This window comes from Eptatretus burgeri, unplaced genomic scaffold, assembly GCF_056783735.1.
Source record: "Eptatretus burgeri isolate ZD-2024b unplaced genomic scaffold, Ebu_testis_v1 Ebu_testis_scaffold_3153, whole genome shotgun sequence".
Lineage (NCBI taxonomy): Eukaryota > Metazoa > Chordata > Myxini > Myxiniformes > Myxinidae > Eptatretus > Eptatretus burgeri.
Genome location: NW_028225101.1, coordinates 610,600 through 633,447, shown reverse-complemented (window position 1 = coordinate 633,447; position 22,848 = coordinate 610,600). Strand labels below are relative to the sequence as shown.

The 22,848-nt window shown below is 47.0% G+C and overlaps 1 protein-coding gene and 1 long non-coding RNA gene across 2 annotated transcripts in view; one reads left to right on the top strand and one right to left on the bottom strand.

Annotated features, from left to right (window-relative positions):
• Window positions 1–10,562, bottom strand: part of LOC147006818 (uncharacterized) — a 51,560-nt gene extending 40,998 nt beyond the window's left edge. The window contains exons 1-2 of the long non-coding RNA XR_015054589.1: window positions 10,489–10,562; window positions 8,823–8,915 (exon numbers count right to left, since the gene is read on the bottom strand). This is a non-coding gene — a long non-coding RNA (uncharacterized LOC147006818). The remainder of the gene's footprint in view (window positions 1–8,822; window positions 8,916–10,488) is intronic.
• A 3,409-nt stretch (window positions 10,563–13,971) lies between these two features.
• The window catches only part of LOC147006817 (uncharacterized), a 32,885-nt gene continuing 24,008 nt past the window's right edge, over window positions 13,972–22,848 (top strand). Inside the window, exons 1-2 of the mRNA XM_085867780.1 lie at window positions 13,972–15,553; window positions 19,349–20,479. Coding sequence (XP_085723906.1) covers window positions 14,563–15,553; window positions 19,349–20,479 — 2,122 coding nt within the window. The 5' untranslated portion in view covers window positions 13,972–14,562. The remainder of the gene's footprint in view (window positions 15,554–19,348; window positions 20,480–22,848) is intronic.

Below are 22,848 nucleotides of genomic sequence, written 5' to 3'. Positions count from 1 at the left end.
TGCCCCCTGGTGAACGATTGGAGGAAGTTCACCTTTGATGTGAGATTTATTTTATTATTTACTCTGCTGTTTAAAGTGGAAAGTGCTCCCTGGTGGACCATTGGTGGAAGTTCACCTTTGATGTGAGATTTATTTTATTATTGACTCTGCTGTGTAAAGTGAAAACTGCCCCCTGCTGGACGATTGGAGGAAGTTCAGCTTTGTTGTGAGATTTATTTTATTATTTACTCTGCTGTTTAAAGTGAAAAGTGCCCCCTGCTGGACCATTGGAGGAAGTTCAGCTTTGTTGTGAGATTTATTTTATTATTTACTCTGCTGTTTAAAGTGAAAAGTGCTCCCTGCTGGACGATTGGAGGAAGTTCACCACTGATGTGAGATTAATTTTATTGTTTACTCTGCTGTTTAAATTGAAAAGAGCCCCTGGTGGACCATTGGAGGAAGTTCACCTTTGATGTGAGATTTATTTTATTATTTACTCTGCTGTTTAAAGTGAAAAGTGCCCCCTGGACCCTGGTGGACGATTGGAGGAAGTTCACTTTTGATGTGAGATTTATTTTATTATTTACTCTGCTGTTTAAAGTGGAAAGTGCCCCCTGGTGGACCATTGGAGGAAGTTCACCTTTGATGAGATTTATTTTATTATTTACTCTGCTGTTTAAAGTGAAAAGTGCCCCCTTGTGAACGATTGGAGGAAGTTCACCTTTGATGTGAGATTTATTTTATTATTTACTCTGCTGTTTAAAGTGAAAAGTGCCCCCTGGACCCTGGTGGACGATTGGAGGAAGTTCACTTTTGATGTGAGATTTATTTTATTATTTACTCTGCTGTTTAAAGTGGAAAGTGCCCCCTGGTGGACCATTGGAGGAAGTTCACCTTTGATGTGAGATTTATTTTATTATTGACTCTGCTGTGTAAAGTGAAAACTGCCCCCTGCTGGACGATTGGAGGAAGTTCAGCTTTGTTGTGAGATTTATTTTATTATTTACTCTGCTGTTTAAAGTGAAAAGTGCCCCCTGCTGGACCATTGGAGGAAGTTCAGCTTTGTTGTGAGATTTATTTTATTATTTACTCTGCTGTTTAAAGTGAAAAGTGCTCCCTGCTGGACGATTGGAGGAAGTTCAGCTTTGTTGTGAGATTTATTTTATTATTTACTCTGCTGTTTAAAGTGAAAAGTGCTCCCTGCTGGACGATTGGAGGAAGTTCACCACTGATGTGAGATTAATTTTATTGTTTACTCTGCTGTTTAAATTGAAAAGAGCCCCCTGGTGGACCATTGGAGGAAGTTCACCTTTGATGTGAGATTTATTTTATTATACTCGATACTCTCCTGTATAAAGTGAAAAGTACCCCTGGTGGACGATTGGAGGAAGTTCACCTTTGATGTGAGATTTATTGGATTCGGGAGATATCCCTTATTGTCGGGTTTTCCGTGTGTGTGTGTGTGTGTGTGTGTGTGTGTGTGTGTGTGTGTGTGTGTGTGTGTGTGTGTGTGTGTGTGTGTGTGTGTGTGTGTGTGTGTGTGTGTGTGTGTGTGTGTCTGCAACGCGAGGCTCCACAGCACAAACCAGCAAACCGATTTTGATGAAACTTGGCGACAGGTGCCATATGGGCTGGGAATGTGCGCATTTGAGTTTCGTTGCTAAGCAACCACCTGTTGCTATGCAGCAGCCGAAAAACCGCGTTCACTATTTTCAATACTTGTCCTCCAGTTTTGAATGTGGAGAAACGAGACTTCGGAATTAAACACTCCGAGATATTTCGAAAAAATTTTCTCGACCTGATTTTTTATTTAGGTTTTATTTTTCAAATAGTAGTCCTTCAAAAATAGGGTGTCTATTTACCGTCATTTTTTATGAGGGGCTCAGGAAAGTGGGCGGAGCTTAGGGAAAGTGGACGTGGTTGCTGAAAAGTGGGAGTGGTGTAGGAAAGTGGGCGTGGCTTATGGAAAGTTGGCGTGACCTATGAAAAAGTGGGCGTGGCTTATGAAAAATAACGTGTGGCTCAGGAGGTGGTCAAACAAGAGCATTGTGAGAAGTTTATCAGGTTTTCCGTCTGTTTGTCATTTACACTTTCCTCCATCTCCACTCTGAGGAGTGCCAGTTGGTAAAATACGCAATTTTAGGAAAAATCTTGCCAGGCAGAGGAACAATTGTATACGAACCAATACGTCTTGGCAATGAATCTTCGTCGGTGGATCGGTCAGAATGAAAAGCATCGTATTCAGCGCTTCGATCCGAGCAGATCCCTCTTCACCTACCGGCTTGTTTATTATATCTCACTTGTTCCCTTAATTATTATTTATTATATCTCACCTGTACCCTTATTTATGATATCTCACCGATACCCTTGTTTATTATTGATTATATCTCACCTGTGCCCTTATTTATTATATCTCACCTGTACCCTTGTTTATTATTTATATCTCACCCATACCCTTGTTTATTATTTATTATATCTCACCTGTACCCTTATTTATGATATCTCACCTGTACCCTTGATTATTATATATTATATCTCACCTGTACCCTCAATTATTATTTTTTATATCTCACCTGTGCCCTTCATTATTATTTATTATATCTCACCTGTACCCTTGTTTATTATTTATAATATCTCACCTGTACCCTTATTTATGATATCTCACCTGTACCCTTGATTATTATATTTTATATCTCACCTGTACCCTTGTTTATTATTTATTATATCTCACCTGTACCCTTATTTATTATATCTCACCTGTACCCTTGATTATTATTTATTTTATCTCACCTGTGCCCTTGTTTATTATTTATTATATCTCACCTGTACCCTTGTTTATTGGATTCCCTAGATATCCCTTATTGTCGGGTTTTCCATCTGTGTGTGTGTGTGTGTGTGTGTGTGTGTGTGTGTGTGTGTGTGTGTGTGTGCGTGCGTGCGTGCGTGCGTGCGTGCGTGCGTGCGTGCGTGCGTTCGTGCGTGCGTGCGTGTGTGTGTGTGTGTGTGTGTGTGTGTGTGTGTGTGTGTGTGTGTGTGTGTGCGTGCGTGCGTGCGTGCGTGCGTGCGTGCGTGCGTGTGTGTGTGTGTGTGTGTGTGTGTGTGTGCAAAGCGAGGCTCCACAGCACAAACCAGCAAACCGATTTCGATGAAACTTGGCGACAGGTGCCATATGGGCTGGGAATGTGCCCATATGGAATGAAACATTTGAGTTTCGTTGCTAAGCAACCACCCGTTGCTATGCAGCGGCCGAAAAACCGCGTTCACTATTTTCAATACTTGTCCTACAGTTTTGAATGTCGAGAAACGAGACTTCGGAATTAAACACTTCGAGATATTTAGAAAATTTTACTCGAGCCCCGATTTTTGATTTAGGTTTTATTTTTCAAATGGTAGTCCTTCAAAAATCGGGTGTCTATTTACCGTCATTTTTTATGAGGAGTGCGAGTTGGCAAAATACGCAATAGGAAAAATCTTGCAAGGCAGAGGAACAATTGTATACGAACCAATACGTCTTGGCAACGAATCTTCGTCAGTGGATCGGTCAGAATGAAAAGCACTTCGATCCTCGCGGATCCCTCGTCGCCTACCGGCTTGTCCCCTTATAACTTCCCCCAAAGCACTGTCTTCAAAAGTGAAGGACCATTTATTTGATGGCCACCTGTTGCCCAGAAGAGAGCTGAAGAGCGTTTTCTTGTTTTCTCTTCTGTACTCGGGACCGAACCAGTGCAAAGTATGTAAATAATTGTTGTGAAAATGTTTAAGCCAACCTGGTGTGTGTTTAGGTATGAAATTGTATTTAGAACCATCTCGTGTGAATGTGTTTGAGTGAAGGAATCCAACGCATTAGTTTGCCTTATTTTCAAAGGTGGGACAAGTATGCATTGTCACACTCAGGGGATAGGTGAGGTAAACCGTACTAGAGGGAACCACACCTAATATGTGCACACGAGTTGGCAGACTCGGGTCGAGTCAAGAAAGGGGAAGGAGTAAGATTATGGTTTTGGAAAACTTATCCCAGGGAGAGACCATACATGGACACGTAGGTGACCCGAGGATCAGTTACTTAATTCGTCTTTGTATCGAGAGTCATTGATCCAAAGGGCTGGGCTGTCAAAGGGCTGTTCGGGGGGCATGTGTTAGCTCGGCTGTATTTTTTCCAGTGTAACGACTCTCCCCACCGCCCCCCTCCCCCTCCGTTACTTTCAATCTTTCCTCCTTTACATCATCGTTCTGTTCAATCCCTCTGCGACTTTCAATTATCCCTCATTTACCCCATCGGCCAGTTTCAACGGTCCACCAATAATCCCCCCTTCATCAACACCCTTTCAACAGTCCCTCCTTCATCCCACCGGTCTTGCCTTCAGCCCCACGGCCATTCGGTCATCCCTCGGTCCGGCGGAATTCCTCTCCGTGTTCCCTCCATTCACACATTGTTTCGTTGGGCATGTTCAACCCGTCTGTGGTCGTTAACCAATCAGGTGCTCTCACATGCATGTTCATGGCGCTTCGTGCTCGTCGTGGCCTGCGAGGTGCGACGCTTCTCGCGAGCGTGGTACAGTGCAGAACAGTACGAGTGGGTGTTGTGCACGTGAAGGAGGGGGCTGGGGGCTTCTGTCGCGGCTTTAGGGGCTTCGTTGAAAGTTTCCTCAGAACAGTGAAGCAAATTTCCCAAGTGACGTCATGGACCCGCCCCCATCGGGTGGGGACCAATGGGAGAGAGAGAAAGCTTGTGGGAGGAGGGAAGAGCTGATGTGAAGAAGAAGATGAAGCAGACCGGCAGAGCAGAAGTGAACGGCGAAAGCTCGCACGAGCAGGGACAAAAAGAGCTCATGAGCAGACGGCTCAGAGAGTCGAGAGGCTGATGAGCAGAACGACAGGGGCAAACAGGGAAAGCTCACATGAGCAGAAGACTCAAAGACTGAGAAGGCTCGTGAGGGAAGGAACAAAAGCGTGTGAGGGGAAAGGAAGCAAGGTTTCACGAGCAGTTGGTGTCGAGCTTCTGTGGAAATAGAACACTCCTTCCACGAGCGTCGTCCGCCCTCTCGATCCAATCAGCCAAGGACGAGGGTGAACGGCGGAACCTCATCAACAGCAGCCTGAGGTGGAAGAATCTGAGGCAGATGAGGACGAGTCGCCAATATAGCTTGGATAACTGTGATGCTGGAGTGATCTCACCTGCTGGGTCTGGACACCAGAAGCTGAGGCAGAGGAGGACGAGTCACACATCGAGCTTGCATTTCTGGGACGCTGGCAAGGACTCGCCTACTGGGTCCAGGTACCTCAGGGACACGGCTGTGTGTCCCCATCGCATCACATCGCCACTGCCCATCTTCCCCATCCATTCTCCATACGTTGCTTTTATTTTATTTTCACGTCCTTGTTTTATTCTTCTGCCCTGAGTGAATGAGGGCCAAGGCTTTTGTGTAAGATTGAATAAGAACACATGTTTTGGATAAATCTACTTTTTTGTGCCTTTTTGCTTATAAATACTTGCTTATAAATGATTGCTTGCTTGTCGGTTTTTGTGCTTGTAATAAATAATTATTTGTTGTCATTTCCAATCTGTCTCGGTTGTCTTTTCCTGTATTGGTCTGATACAGTGCACAAGTATAGTTAGACGGGAAGTTGTACCCCAATAAATTGCTTTGTTAGCCAGCGCACACTCGCTGGAACGCTCGGCGGTAATCCGAGTTCGTGCCCGAGTTCGTGCCCTACGGTTACAAGGTACGGCAGTTTCAACTCACACCATCCGTCACCCACTCAATGAAAGGGGGTTCTATATGGGAGAAGACCCAGGAGGACCCCACTGCTGAGAGAGAGACGTAAGAAAGCCCGACTGGAGTTTACCAAAACACACCTGAAAAAGGCAAAATCCTTCTGGGAGAATGTCCTGTGGACAGATGAGACTAAATTGGAGCTTTTTGGGAAAGCACGTCATCTCTATGTTTGCAGAAAACAAACTGAATCCTTCAAGGAAAAGAACACCTTCCCTGCAGTCAAACATGGAGGAGGTTCAGTGATGTTTTGGGGTTGCTGTGCTGCCTCTGGTACTGGGTACCTTGAGTGCGTGCATGGCATCATGAAATCAGGTGATTACCAAGGAGGCATTTTGGAGCATAATGTTCATCCTAGTGTGAGAAAGCTGGGTTTCTGTCGAATGTCATGGGTGGTACCAGCAGGACAATGACCCCTCAAACAGCACCGGAAATGGTTCAAGATAAAACACAGGACTGTTCTGAAGTGGCCAGCAATGAGTCCAGATCTAAATCCCATTGATCACCTGTGGGGAGATCTGAAAACGGCAGTTCAGAGAAGGTACCCTTCAAATCTGGGAGAACTGGAGCAGTTTGTAGAAGAAGAGTGGGCCATCCTGCCAGTAGAGAGGAGTAGGAAGCTCATTCATTGCTACACGAAGTGCTTAACTGCAGTTATTTTCTCCAAACATCGTGTGATACCAAATATTGTTCCGGATTTGGAAGCCTTGTGCACACAAACAGACAGCAGTCCCCACAGTTCAGTTATTTCGATAAGTATGTGTTTATAGTTCGAATCCATCCCCTATGTCTTACGGGAATTACATGTGTGTGCTGCGAAGTTTCTTTATAGTTAGTTTTTTTTTCATCTTAAATCCCTCCTTCGCTCCTGCCACCATCAGCCTTCCTCACGAGCATGCGTGCCGAGCACAGACGTGGACGGGGCTTCCATCGCCTCAGATCGGAGCCCCGCTCCAAAAAAGGGCATGGAGTGTTTCCTCTGCCCAATGAGTGAAGGGCGAGAATCGCACGCGTGCCCCCGCCAATGGGAGGCCAGCGTGCCGAAAGCTACTACAGAGCCGCTTCGGGGGGCGAGCCTCCGAGACGCCTAGACACCCCCCCCCACCGAGACGCACCGTCCAATCGGGAGGCGAGTGGCAAAAAGAAGGAAAATCGCTCCCACCTCAAGAGAGGTGTGAAGAAGACGAGAGGACTGCAGACAGTGGTGGTCGTGGTTCGAGCGGTCTGCGGTCCTTTGAGGGGCTCACCGTGGTGGTCGTGGTTCGAGCGGTCTGCGGTCCATTAGAGGGCAAGTCTGGTGACCGAGCAGCTAGGGTCGTGGGCCGTGGACTTGGGGTTGTGGGTTCGAGTCCCACCATGGTGGTTTGAAGTCGGTGTGACCGCACGAGGCAGGAAGGTACCCGACAAGGTCCTGGTCCCCCAGCTGAACTATCCTCCTCGGCGGAGGACCGAATAAAGACCCACGGGGTTCATTTTCTTTTGGGTGTGTGTGTGTGTGTGTGTGTGTGTGTGTGTGTGTGTGTGTGTGTGTGTGTGTGTGTGTGTGTGTGTGTGTGTGTGTGTGTGTGTGTGTGTGTCTGTGGGCCCTGTCTGTAAGTAGAAACCGTTAAGTGCCTTGTACATTGTGAATTACATTTCTTATTAGTGATAACTCTGCTCTGTCTCCCTTCCCGATTATTGTAAAATAAATCCCCTGTTAAATGTTCCAGTTCGTTGTCTGTCGTTTGTTGTACGATTTGTTATTTCAGAAGATCTGACGGCGTGAAATAAAACAAAGTTAACACACCTTCACCCATTGACCCAGCACGGTGCGGGTTTGAGAAATAGTGAGGCCGCCGGTGCCGTAAGTTGTCATTGAGTCCGACGGACTCTGGTAATTCCGCTCGGTTACACTGGACCGAGGTCGCTAGAGCGACCCAGTTCGACAGAGTGCGTTGAGGGTGTGAGTTCCCCGGTAATTTGACGACGTGCGTACTTAGGTATATTGAAATTTGGCTATTGACCCTACCCCACGCCGTCAGAGAATTGGCGATCACGGTCTTTAAGTGACCCGTTGACTCCGGAGTTATCCGGGGTGACGACCTTTCAATTCCGGTGTTCGGTGGGAGACGGCTCAACTGCTCCACCTGGCGGTCGTTCCTTGCAACCGACCCCCGGCCCACAACAATATTAAGTCAAGGGTGCAAACAATTTTATGATTGCCATTTATTATTATTTTCTGATTTAAAAGGATTTATTAAGTTATGAATCAAAAAGAAAGGTTCTGTAATATTACCAGTGAAATGTACAATTGTGGAGACAAAATACTTCTGTCAATTGCAACTGATTTTTTGAGAAAATTGTAAATTATCTGAATAAAGTACAAGGGTAACAATATTTTTGGCCACGACTGCAGCACGAGATCTCAAAAAGTTTCGGACGGATTCCTATTAAATTTAGTGGACGGGTCTGACAAGGAATAATTGATTATATTTTGGTGAAGATCCGGATACAAGAGTATTTTATTCTTTTTAAAGTGATTCTTCACCCTTGTGAGATTGAGGAAAATGATATGCAGCATTATATTTCTCAACGTTGTGGACGGATTATGACAAAACTTGGTGGTTGAGTGGGTCAGTGACAAGAAGAAGCCGATTAGATGTTGGTGAAAGTGCGGATCCAGCTCCGGAATATAAGTGGATACAAACCATAAACTGTTTAGCCTGGTGGAGGTGTGCACGCTGTTTGTATCATGGAGTACAGTAGTACTCCACATGGAGGGATAATATGGGAAAACACACACACAGATACACACACACACACACACACACACACACACACACACACACACACACACACAAACACACACATACATACACACAGACATTCTTCGTGACATTTATTACAACCAAAAATTATTCAATTCCGTCCGATGATAATTGATAATGTAAATAATATTGACGTCATTTCAAAATAATAATAATAATAATAATAATAGTATCAGCAATAATCATACCAACAACAATGAGGATAATAACATGGTTGAGTCAAAAGCATCACAGGTTTTTTACCTGGAAGTTTTAGTTTTACCTGGAATGGCGTCACAACATGTGTCACCAGGTGAGCACGGTCTGCACGGTGGAGTCTGCACAGCAGATCGATGGGGACACAATGCAGGTAGAACTAAAACAAAGAAATAAAACAAAGTTAACACCGTCAAGTTGAAGTGTATTAAATAAATAAATACACTGTAATTAACGAATTATCGATTTCAATAATTCAAACAAAATCTTCGTCTTTTGATTCTGGAGTTGCAAAAAATTTATTTAAATTATTTCACATCAACTGATGACGTTTAAAAGTGTTCGCGGGTTCATCGCCCGTCCCTGATGATGCCGGTTTATCAGATTTCAATGGTTAAATAACCAGGATAATCCATCTATAATTCCAGCAATGTGTGTGTGTGTGTGTGTGTGTGTGTGTGTGTGTGTGTGTGTGTGTGTGTGTGTGTGTGTGTGTGTGTGTGTGTGTGTGTGTGTGTGTGACCGTTGTTTCTCGACAACCACTGGTCCGATCTAATCGAAACTTGCCAGGTATATTGCTGGGGACCTGAGGATGTGCCTTTTCAAGGTTTGATATTAATCGGACAAGTGGTTCCCAAGTTATGGCCATTTATTTACGAACCAATAACAGGAAACGTTGCTGTGGAGGCGTGGCCGATGGGGAAGAGAACCTCAGCTGCGATCCCCATTACAGGTTACAACGTACGGACTTCCGGATCGTGATGACTTCGTGTATTCCAATAATTTCTCGATTTCTTATGCGCATTTATAGATCAAAACAATGCCCCAATCCAGTCGTTTACGAGAGCGAAGGAACGGCCTGTGTATTTGTTTGAAAGTTGTTGGTTTTTTTTTGGGGGGGAGGGGGTAGTTTTTGTTTGTTTGTTTTTTGCACGTACGTTTTTTTTTTCTCTCTTCTCTTCTCTTTTTCCTTGCGATGACATTGCGAAAAGGCAAAATACGTTGGCGCTAATTGAATAATTGGCCATTAAAACTAAATTGCGAATAATCGTAACTGCGATATGCGAACTTCCGGGCCACGCATGTACGGGCACGCGAGAGCGAAGGAACGGCCTGTGTGGTTGTTGTTTCTGGCTCACGGTTTGAAAGTTTTTATTTTTTATTTTTGCTGCACGTACGGCCACGCACGTACGGGCACGTACTAGTCTATCTATAATTCCAGCAATCTCTGTGTGTCTGTCTGTGACCGCTCTTTCTCAACAACCACTGGTCTGATCTAATTGAAACTTGCCAGGCATATTGCTGGGGCCCTGAGTATGTGCCTTTTCAAGGTTTGATATCGTTTTTCTTCATCCGTTTCAGCTGTTTCCCAAGTTATGGCCATTTATTTACCAAACCAATGAAAGGACACGGTGCTATGACGTCACAATTGACGTTCCCATTTTTTTTTCCTTTGCACGGCTGTACGGCCTGGCACGTGTGGGCACGCACTAGTAATAGCGAACGCAGTGAGCTTCATACTTAACGCGTGCACATGAGAGAATAGGAAGCAACAACAACAACACAATACCCCTGGCTATTTGGAATCCGTGTCGTGAGCTAAGACGTTTTGCTTCCGGTTGTTGTTAAACGCTGTGCGGTGTATAAACACGATTGGGTTTTATTTCTATCTTGTGAATATTACTAAACGCGTGCACATGAGAGAATAGGAAACAACAAAAACAACACAATACCCTGGCATCGTGAATCCGTGTCGTTGCCTATGACCACTTTGCTTCCGTTTTTGTTTTGTTTCTGTTTTTTTTTTGTTTCCGGTTTTTGTCATGGGGAATGATGCATGCCGGGAGATCATGACCGGAAGTGTTTATTTATTTATTCAATTTTTTTTTTTCCCCAAAGTTAATTTTATACTTCCGAAAGTGATTGTTTTTTTCATGACAGGAAGTGTTTACTTCGTATTTAACATTACTGGGAGTGATTTTGAAACTCTTTCCAGAACTTTTAATTTCTTTTATTCTTGACCAGAAGTGATCAGTGATCGTTTATTTATTTATTTATTCAATTATTTTTTTTTTCCCAAAGTTAATTTTAATAAAGATATCTCCCGCATCATCAAAAAAATATTTATTAATCGTGATTTACATTATTTGATCGCTGATCCCGAATCCAGGCCGAAGTTGTGGTGGAGTCTGCGGGCCTATGGGGAAGGGCATGGTGATGATGCATGGTGGGCGTGATGATGAGAGGGGTGGCCGTGGGGTCGGCAAGGGATATGAGGTGTGCGCGCCGCCTGAGGCGTCGTAGTAATGCTGGAGTCGGCCGGCTCGTGAGTGTACCGAGTACGGAATAAAGGGGAGCCGCGGGCACAGTACGCCCGCGCTCGCACTCGTGCAACACAGCCCGGCTCGACTGTTCCTCCGCTTCGTGTCTGCCTGCTAAGCATCTCCCAATTCAGTATAGTACAGTTGGCGAACGAGGATCTTCGAATCGGCGTGTGTAAGGGCGGCAAATGACCCGTGCGGTTCCAAGCTACGGAGCCAAAGGTCTCGCCAGCGCGAACATGGCAAAGAGTCGGTGCATGGCAAACGTACGCGTGCCCGCCTTCGTCGGAATCGACTTCGGCCACGTCGAGTGGGCAACGTTCGTTCGTTTGGTTCATTTTCTTGTTCGTTTTATCGAGGATACGCGTTTCGGCTCGAACGCGGCGTTGGACGTCGCGCAAGCTCTGGAGAATGTCCGAGGTCTCGATGGTCGGGGCACAGCAGATGGTCTAGGGGTCATCCCGATGGGCCAGGCACGCACGGCCATGCGCACGGTCTGCGGCGCGGGTCGTGGGCGAGCGTGGCAATGCAATTACTCGGACGGCGGTCTGGGCTCTCGAGGTCGTCTACGGTGTGTAGGCCGAGGGTCATCGCCCATTGTTGCGGTCATAGATGGCGGTGTGCGAGGCGATCCTTCCGTCCCGCGTCGAAACCTGCTTGCAATTGATCCGGAAATGACAAGATCAGTGGCAGGGGGGGGGGGGAAGTGAGCGAGGCACGGATCGGGTGTCGAATTGAGTCCACTCGTGCTGGCCGCGCATCGCATTCGGCTGTGCCGTGCAAATTCACGGCAGAGGAGCGTCCGGCACGGTTCAGAGATCGTTTTATTTCTGGTCTGCGAGCAGCCATCCTACGGTTGACCGACATCCCATTCGACTCGGCGGTCGCGATTGCTTCATCTGTCGAGCAGACACTCACACTCACTCGCGCGCCTAGCGGTGCGGGACGAGAGCGCGCACCGCAGCACGGTCGCACCGGGAGCGAAGGGGCACCGCAGCACGATCGCACCGGGAGCGAAGGGGCACCGCAGCAGGACCCCAGTGACCTGGAGATCAGCCTGCAGCCGGGGCATGATGATGCCGGCGAGCCGGAGCAGGAGCCGGGCTCGGCGAGCCGGACCCTTTTGGGTCGGAACGGGTTCCGGTTCGTGCCTCCAGATGTGCCAGTGCTCTCTTCGAGACCTTCGTCGAGTACCGAGGGCGAGGCTCTGGCGGCGGGGGCCGCGTCGATGCAGCGGGAGCCACCGTTCGTTGCTGCCTGCGGCGATGATGTGCGCTCCAGGAGCGGCGAGAGCCATATCAGCTCTCGCGATGAGTTCCCGCGCTTCGTTCGCGATGAGTTCCCGCGCTGTGGCAGGGTTCGTGAGGCAATGCGCATCGGTGTGGTTCAGGCAGCTTCGACAGGTGGCGGTGGGCCCGTGGCGTTAGAGGGAGTCGCGAGTCACAACGTCGAGTCGACAACCAAGAAGCGGACTCGTGATGTGGGTTGTGGGTTATTGTTCATGGCATATGTGCTTTTCCTTGCTCTAGTGATGCAGTTTAATGTTGTTGAAATAAATGCCAGCAGTTCTCATGTGAAAGTGGATGTGGCGGAGATCAGTGAATGGGAGTTGGATTATGATCAATGTGATGTAGGGGCTTCAGGGGCGGTGGTGGCGAATAAAAAGGTTGAGTTGGCCGTCCACTGTCCCGGGCCGCAGGTAATTGCTTTGTTATGTGCTGGGATTTTATCAAAAAAGCGCGCTGTACGGAAAAATGAATTTGCGATGCTTCGAATATTATTCGTAATGATTTATAACGAGCCTATGATTGCAGTGTGGTTTAAGTGGAGTTGCTCCCGTCTAGCGACCGTGTGGGTCTCGGAGATCGACTCGGAACCAAGTCTGGTGCCCTGGTCGGCGTTACCCCCACCTCTGATTGCGAGCGCAACTCGCTGTGTTCGCTCAAGGCCGTTGGGACGGGCGTTGGCGTCTCGACTGATTGTGGTGCGTGAGTTGTTTTGGCGCATTAAATGCATGCAGCCAGCGGCGCTGTTCAGTGCCCCCGGCCAAGGTCTAAGGCTGGCGCCACGACTTCCAGATAGCGGGCTGCCGGCCTCGGGATGTTTATCTTCGTCGGGTCTGCCTGGGGGGAGGGGGCCGGAGGCGTTTGATGGGGCCGGAGGAGGTTGGCTCGAGAGGTCGTTACGACCTTGGCCAGGGTCATGTCAGCATGGGCCGCCTGGGGACGTTTTTGCTGCATAATGCTGCTGTGCTTCTCATTTTGCTGCTTCATATCGGTAACGCGGTCAGACCTGACCTTTGCTGCTCCACTCGCTCGCATCGACACGTAATATGATGTGGTGTGCTATTATACTTTGCTGTTTTCATTTTATTTCCATGATTATTATACGAAGTCCTTCGTGTTCTGCATGCTTCTTATAATGATAATCAGTTAATAATCATAGTTTTAGGGGGGAGGAGTGTGGTGGAGTCTGCGGGCCTATGGGGAAGGGCATGGTGATGTTGCATGGTGGGCGTGATTATGGGAGGAGTGGCCGTGGGGGTCGGCAAGGGATATGAGGTGTGCGCGCCGTCTGAGGCGTCGTAGTAATGCTGGAGTCGGCCGGCTCGTGAGTGTACCGCGTACGGAATAAAGGGGATCCGCGGGCACAGTACGCCCTCGCTCGCACTCGTGCAACACAGCCCGGCTCGACTGTTCCTCCGCTTCGTGTCTGCCTACTAAGCATCTCCCATTTCAGTACAGTACACAACTGACAACTGCCTCAATCATTCCTGAGTATAAAAAAAAAATTACGAATATCGTGTTTTCCACTCGTGCCGTGTTAATATAAAACTAAAAAAATAAAAATAAAACGTGATGGACGGATTCGGACGAAACCTGGTGTGAAGGTTGGGTGTGTGACGAGGACGAATCGATTTGATGAACCACCATGAACCACCGAGTGGTGTTTTATATCCCAGGTCACTCTGTGGAGAGACAAACGTGTTGTTTTCACCACTCGGTTCCACGGGAGAGGATCAAGAGGTGAAGCGATTGGGTGACGCAGCGTGACGTCATTACCGATGTCAAAAAAATCCGCTGATTTCTGAAGAAACGTTGAGTTCGTCAAAGACGATTCGTCACCCGGTTCGTTGACTTTGTTCGTTTCACGTCAGGTTTTCGCGGTTTGAGATATCCTGCTCTCCCCCCCGGCCCCCCCACTTCATCACAACGAATCTTCCGCTGCGGTGGTTGAGGGACGGTACGCGTCCTTTTGGAGACCATTTGATCGTTCGTCAGAGGGAAATCGTGACCAGGCCCGAGGCTTTGAGTTGCCGGAGCGGGTGCTCGGGGCGGCCCCATATTGCCGGTCCTGCTCCTTTTGTGACCTTCCAGGAGCGTCCAGGGCGAATCTCTGGACCTTCTCCGAGCCCGTGTACCGAGGTGTGTGAATGATGATGGTGTGGACCAGGTCAAGTAGTTCGGGTTGAACGGATCGTCGACAATGAATGGTGTGATGATGAACGGCAGGTTAAACCCCGGGGTGGAACCGTCTCTCGACCGTTCTGTAATTGAGGGTGATCATGAAGACCATTCGCTCGGACTCACACCACTCGCAGCTCTGGGTCACATCTCCAACGGACTGTGTGGGTCACCGGACGTCACCAGTTTCGTGAAGTACGAGGAGCCGTCCGTGTCGTCGTACCAGGGTCCAAATCCGGGATGGACGGTCTCGGTACCCCCACCAAGAGCGCTGCTACCCGTTCCGATCTCCACCCACTCAGTGAGTGCACCACCCTCATGGACCGAGTGTGCGATCTTGGCGACGTGCCCCGGAGGTGGTCGCTACCTGGCTGCGACCGTGACTGATCTCCCACCGTCGAGTGCGGTGCTGGATGTGGTGACCGCGACGTATCCCGACGGTCAGGGCCCCGAGCGATGCGATGCGGACACCCCGGCTGAGATGTCAGACGATCCACACAGCGGTATCCAAAGATGGACGGGTGGGTCGAAGACCGCGCTCATGGGGGGGCCGAAGACCGTGTTCGTGACATTGTCGAATATTGCGCCGACAGACCTGCATTTGGGGGACGACCCATCCCTGCAGCCTGGCCCCGTGATAGCGTTGGATGTGGTAGGGAGGAGTGGTGAGGATTGTGACGAGCCCGGGATATTGTTGGATTCCCTGACGGACTCGCGCATCGTGTCCGACCTGGAGCCGTCCTGGCCCGTCCAGCCGCCGCTCCCGATACCGTTGGGCGCTACCCTGCCACGTGTGCTGGTGACCGTTGGAGGTGGAGTGGTAGGAGGTCCACAGGGTGTGGAGGAAGACATTCACTCATTGAAGGACCCGTCTGTGCCCACACCTGAGACCAGCAAGAAGCAGGACGTGGAGGAAAAGGTGTTGTCCTGTTCGAGCCGGCACGAGTATCCCCGGGTCATGTCGATGGACAGCATGACCATTGTGGGGAAAGAAAAGGAAAAGGAACACAGAGGTGAGATGTCATAAACAAGGATGCACACAAAGCACCACATCATGGAGTGTCGTAGAACTCCATCAGCAGGGATGGAACGGCAAAACAAGTGTCCGCACATTCAAACGTGGACAAAATGATCTCGGCTTTAAAACTACCGAAGAGTAAAAACACCGGATACGAAAAAATAAATAACCAGGCACAACAAATCCCGCCCATTTTAGGCATGAAGTCTTCGGACCCGACCGATCTTCACAAAAATGCATTTTTCACTATAGGAATGGGTAGGATTATAAGTGACAAATAGGGTAAGGTTCACTATAAGCTTAGTTTGAAGTAAATCGGATCATTTTTGAGGAAGTTATGAGCGAAAAACGATTTTGATCTTTTCTTGACCTTGACCTTTGATCCAATTGTACCCCAAAGTTAATGGGGTCCTCCAAGGTTCATTGCTCACCTGTGGATTAAATTTGATAGTGTTTGCTGAAGCCGTTTTGCCGTGAAGTTGCTAACAGACAGACAGACAAACAAACCGGACGATTACAATATCCCGCTCCCTGCCTCCGGGGGTCGGGATAATAAAAACACCCTGAAGACCGCAAAGACTCCTCATACCCCGAAAAACCTTCAGAACCCAAAGACCCTTTCAGACCCCTGAGACCGTTTTAGACCCGAAGATATCTCAAAAGTCTGGTCTTTGCTTGGTGGTGAGAGTGCTTGGTTTGGGATGTTCGGGTCTTGGGTTTGAGGCTCGTTGAATTAACACCAGGTGGGGTTGACTCAGCTTGTCATCTTCCTGAGGTCGATGAAATGAGTATCAGTGCTCTGGTGTCGGGGCACAGCATCAGCGGAATAATCATGGCCTAACAAGACGAGAGCTACCCGGCAGCCAAGCTGCCACACTCAAGAAGAAGAAGACATATCAACACCCCTGAGACCCTTAAGACCCCTTTATAATCCAACAAATGCTGAGATGCTTTCGACCCCATATGCCCCTGACACTGGATCTCTTAAACCTTGGAGTCCTCGAACAGTTTATGACATTTCACACCTTTGACCTTTACACCTTCACATCAAGACCATTGAGACCTTTCATTTACAATGAATATCCTTTCATTTTCTTCATCCTTCCATTTATTCTCCACACAAAACACACAAAACAATACAAGTCCTGGTGAGGGTGTGCTGGTGAGGGTGTCCTGGTGAGTGTGTGCTGGTGAGGGTGTCCTGGTGGGGGTATACTGGTGAGGGTGTCCTGGTGAAGGTATGCTGGTGAGGATGTCCTGGTGAGGGTTCTGGTGAGGGAGCCCTGGTGAGGGTGTCCTGGTGGGGGTGTGCTGGTGTGGGTGTCCTGGTGGGGGTGTCCTGGTGGGGGTGTGCTGCTGAGGGTATCCTGCTGAGGGTGTCCTGGTGAGGGTGTTCTGGTGGGGGTGTCCTAGTGGGGGTGTGCTGCTGAGTGTGTCCTGGTGAGGGTGTGCTGCTGAGGATGTCCTGCTGAGGGTGTCCTGGTGGGGGTGTTCTGGTGGGGGTGTCCTTGTGGAGGTGTGCTGCTGAGGGTGTCCTGCTGAGGCTGTCCTGGTGAGGATGTGCTGGTGAGAGTGTGTGCTGGTGAGGGTGTCCTGGTGGGGGTGTCCTGGTGGGGGTGTTCTGGTGGGGGTGTCCTGGTGAGGATGTGCTGGTGAGAGTGTGTGCTGGTGAGGGTGTCCTGGTGGGGGTGTGCTGGCGAGGGTGTCCTGGTGAGGATGTGCTGGTGAGAGGGTGTCCTGGTGAGTGTGTCCTGCTGAGGGTGTGCAATCTACGATTGCTCGTTCACGTCAGTGTGAGAGACGGACTTTTACAATCACTGTCTGTCTGTCTGTCCTCGTCATACCTTTTTTTTGAGCTTTTATAATCACATTTTCAGCAAGGCTTTGTTATGAGAACATGGAGAAGATAAATTAATAATTCGATCAAAAAGTCAAAGATCAAAACCGCTAGATTGGGGCCGCAAGTTGGCTCAACCGATTTCCTGGAATTCAGATCGTCGCCCCGGATAAGATCGGAGTCAACGGGTCCTTTGTTTTAGAGAGTGAAGCGTCAATATTTCCACCACGTGGTACAGGGTTATTCGCTAAATCTCAAAATACCTCGAGACCAAGTGGCGATCTACCGAATCTTCACACCCTCGACGGAACTCGTACGGAAACGAGCCGCTTAGCGCGCTCGTTCCGTGTGCGATTCCGAGTGGTTTCATCGCCGAGAACCGTCGCTCCAGATGTCCCCTTTTGGCGGCACAACGGCCTTGCTAATTTTTCCCCAGCACGCGACACGCTCAGTCAATGGAAGAAGGGACGTGAAAGAACTGAAACATTTCACAATCGGGGTTTATTTATACAACAATAATGGGGGTAATTAGGGAAGCACGAAAGAGCAGAATTAAACCGAATAAAGCAAGGCAATGATTTCCAGCGAGAAAGCACTTATACAATTCACTACTTACTGACTGGCGCCACAAACACACATACGCACACACCCAAAAATGGTCGGACCAGCTGGTCTTTATTGAAACCTATCTTGGACCTGCCCGCCGCGTGCGCTCTTCAAGGACCAGGTCCTCGGGGCCGAACTGGACCACCAGCACGATCCGGACGACGCAAGCGAGCGAAGTCGGCAGGCGAAGGCTGTCGGGAGAAGACCCTCCGTGCGCAGACACTTTCGAGAACCAGCGGAGAACGACAGGAGAACAACGCGCACACCACGCCAGACCCAGAACCAACTCGCCCGAACGCGCAGACCACGCCTATAATTATACCCCCCGTTTCGGAAGGAGAGGGTGGGCCTCCTCGCGACCCTCCCTCTCTCACTGGCTGGTTTTGGTGTGCAAAGTCGGTCTTCGTCTCTCTCACTGGCCAAAACGGGCGGGAAGCTCCTTGATTGGCCTGGGGGGGGGGGTGTGGTGACGTCACGCGGAGCCCTTTCCTCCTGTCACGGGCCCGGATTGGCTGAGTGGCGGTCACCCCACCCGTTGCACGCCGATTGGTCGAGGGCCGCCGCGTGGCTCCTCCCTGAACTCCACCTTCTTCCAAAGGACCGCCCCTCACACAGGAAGTTGAGCAACATGTTTCTGCAGGGGTTCCGCCCACCCCTGACTTCGGCCAGAGCGAGGTGAAGGAAGCGAAGTGAAGGTGAGGGTGATGCGGTGTCGTCGGCGTTGATGTCGGTGGGGTAGAAATAAACGTGAAGAAAACCTGATTATTAAAATAACTCCACCGCGCAGGAACATTTAATTACCCATTAGACAACGGTCGGGACCCTGTCTGGCAACATGTACTTACAGATATAATTGATCTGAAGGACCTGTATGTTGTGTGCTCATGGCTTCCAGATTCGCAACAATTTAACCGAAGCTGGGTGAAAAAATGCCATGTTACTTTTGCGTAACGTGAGTAACGCTTAAAAGAAATTTAGGTTGCCGGCATAACCACTGGGGATTCTTTCTGGGTTTTCACTTCTATTCTTGGATAATGGTCAGAGGTTGTCACAATGTAGAAGTGAGAAAGTTTTATCCATTTACAGAATAAGAAAACAACTTTATGCTGTAGAGTGTTGACTCATGGAGTAAATGTGACGTGAGTAACGCTGGTATTGCCCATATCATCTCGCCAGTCATTGGGAATCACCAAACACGGAAAATATCAACATTGATTTATCTTTCCTTCAAAAAAGAAAGTCTAACGTCCCCCATGTAAAATTTATCTGACCCTGATTGTATCCCATAATTCTTTGAGCAAAACACATCATGACATAATTAGTTCTGATGGTTCTTTGTCTTTGCAGAGAAAGAAATGAAAATGGTTTCCTTTCCTGACTCCACCCAGTTCTTCAACACAGAAGATTGTTTAAATCAGCAGATGTCTTCTTGTGAGGACTCTGATAAATTGAACAGCGTGTCTCACGACATCCACACAAGGGATTTAAAGGTACCCAAGCAGATCCAAATAAATGAACAACCATACCCATGTTCTGCGTGGACCAAGGAGTTTGATTGTGAATCAAATTTACAACAACATCAAAGAATACCTCTGGGGGAGAAACCCTACAATCGCTCAGTGTATCCCAAGACATGCACTCAGATATCGAATCCATATCAACATCGAAAAATTCACACTGGGGAGAAATCCAACCAAAGGGAGAAACACAACCAAGGGGAGAAACCCAACCAAGGGGAGAAAGAACACACTGGAGAGAAACCCAACCACACTGGGGAGAAACCCAACCAAGGGGAGAATAAACACACTGGGGAGAAACTGTACGAGTGTTCTGTGTGTTCTAAAGTGTTCCGTCATTTGTATACCTTGAATAAGCACAAACGAGTTCACACTGGGGAGAAACCGTACAAGTGTTCTGCGTGTTCGAAGGATTTTAGTCAATTATCAAACTTGAATAGACACGGACGAACTCACAATGGGGAGAAACCGTACAAGTGTTCTGTGTGTTCGAAGGATTTTAGTCAATTATCAAACTTGAATAAACACAAACGAGTTCACACTGGGGAAAAACCGCACAAGTGTTCTGTGTGTTCGAAGGATTTTAGTCAATTATCAAACTTGAATAAACACAAACGAACTCACACTGGGGAGAAACCGTACAAGTGTTCTGTGTGTTCTGAAGTGTTTCGTCATTCGTTTTCCTTGAATAAACACAAACGAACTCACACAGAGCACCACACCAAAAATAAAAGCCAAAAAGTGTCGCCTGTTCTCCAAACAACAGTGACGAGGCTCCAGACAAATCGCAGAGGATTAAACAAACAGAGCTGGATCTTAGAGGAGAAGGACATCATCCACTGCAAAGCGTATTCCACGCATGAAGCATGGGGGACTATTGGTAAAGGAGAACAAGTGAAACTTACACATACTACACAGGAAAACGAAACAGAAACAAACACAGCACCAGTGATTGCAAAGTAAAAAAAGGAAAACTACAAAAATAAATATCAACAGATATACTCCCACAAGTGGGAGAATGACAAAGGAGCAGGAAGATTCAAAAAAGAGCTTGAGAGGACAGGGATCGACAACGAAGGCTCATTTGAATGGCGAAGAAGAGGTCAAATCAATTGCGATTGAGAACGAGTCATCACAAATACTCAAGACCAAGGACATTACTCTAATGCTTTTAAGAAAATGGCGGGATTGGGCCAATTGAATAAAAATGGAGGTTTTGTGGGGTATAAACAGAAAGTATATGTCACCTCCTTTCGGAGTGTAAAAAACTCATGTCAGAACAGTTGTACACAGAAAGACATGACAGCGTCTGGAGTAATCCACTGGCACATCTGTAAACACTTCAACATCAGGGTCCCAGTACAATCGTGGAAACACAAACCAGAGCCGATGCTCGAAAATGAACACGTAATGCTCATGTGTGACAAGATGATCCCATCAAGTGGTGACATTGCAAACAAAGCATTGCGTCCGGACACGGTGCTCAAACACGAAAAAGAAAAGTCGGCATTGTTGATTGAGGTTTCAGTTCCCAACGACTTTGGACTAAATGATACAGAAATAACGAAAATTACCAAATACCAGGAACTGAAAAATGAGGTCAAGAGGACTTGGAAACTGTAGAAAACTGAAATGGTTCCAGTGACAGTCGGAGCTACAGGAGTGATAAAGAAAACCCCTCACTGAGATCTTCAAAACCATCCCTGGGAATGAATACGACTGCAAATGAACGACAGTTGGACGCTGTCTGGGGTTCAGTGAAGATCTTTTAAAAACCCTCGGAACGAAACTGAGAACAACAAAACTTCACAACTTGCTCCATAAACCATTGCCCTTTACCAAAATGTTGGTGTATACACACACACACACACACACACACACACACACACACACACACACACACACACACACACACACACACACACACACACACACACACACACACACACACACACACACGATCCATTTTTATTTATTATAAGGGAAAATATGAACTGGAATTCCATTTTGTTTCTCAAATTTTGGGATATCTTTAATCCCATAACTTTGTTTGTTGTTCCTCTTTGTGGGAAGTTCTTCACATCACCTGTAAGGGTTTATTCTTTGTACGTCCTTATGATCAGGTGCACAGGTGGTAACCATTAAATTGTTTGTTTTTCCAAATCGTTTCAGCCTGAATCTTTGATTACTTTCCTCCTTTAATGAAAAATGGTTCTTTAATCTGATCAAAGTTATTTATGGATGAATATAACTTATTATTTGTATCTAAAGTCGAACTACCCTTTTCAATTTGTAAGATGAGAATTCATTTTCTTATCTTTACTTAACCCTCATCTCCCAACATATTTACAACCAAATCTTACCAACTGGGGTCGATTCAGACCCGACCTCAATATCACTCAATTTCACTAAATCTGCTGAAGTTTCACATCAATGACTCAACCTTTTAGTGATAAAGTAAACAAACATTAAAAAATATAACAACGAAAACTCACCACACATCTGATCTCTTTTTGACACCAACAGAGAATCACTAAATTTCATTCATTCTGCTGAAGTTTCAAATCAATGACGAAACATGATTTGATTGGATGATGTTTTAATGATAAAATAATAATAATAATAATAATAATAATAATAATAATAATAATAATAATAAACAACCTGGGTCTTTAAGCACCCCAACAACTTATTTTTGTGCCTTTTTCACGGGACGTCCTTACCAATCCCCGCCCACAAACAAAAGTGTTTACACATACAAAATACTGTCAACCCTGTCCATAAATTACATACGCTGCCTCCTCAGCATCCCCTGGCACAAATTACTTATTCTCACAGGTTTCTGTTACGTGGCAATCTCACCAACGCGAAACACATCTCACCTTCCATGATTTAATTTTCAATTATTTACTTTCTTCAATTATCGAGTTTCTGGATAATTTAATTGTATATATATTTTTTTTTTCAATTTTCTCTTTATTTTAATTTTTCATGATTTAATTTTTCCATTGTTGTAAAAATTATTTCATTTTTCCATTTTTTTAATCTTGGCATGTGTGGTGTCCCACTTTTTGGAAAAATAAATACATTAAAGTTTATTTTAATTTTGAGGGAGAAGTTCAAGAGCTCCCAATTGACTAATATTACGAGTTGGTAAAACTGGGACCGTTTTAACGGTTTAAGTAAGGTAAAACTGGGAGAGACCAACAGTGATCTCTGATCGCAGCCCTCTTGTTAAACTAAGTAAGTAGTTAATGTTTGATCAGTTTCTAAAACGAAGAATAAAATGTTAATTAAATTAATGTTGTGTGGATAAAGCACAGGCATGAT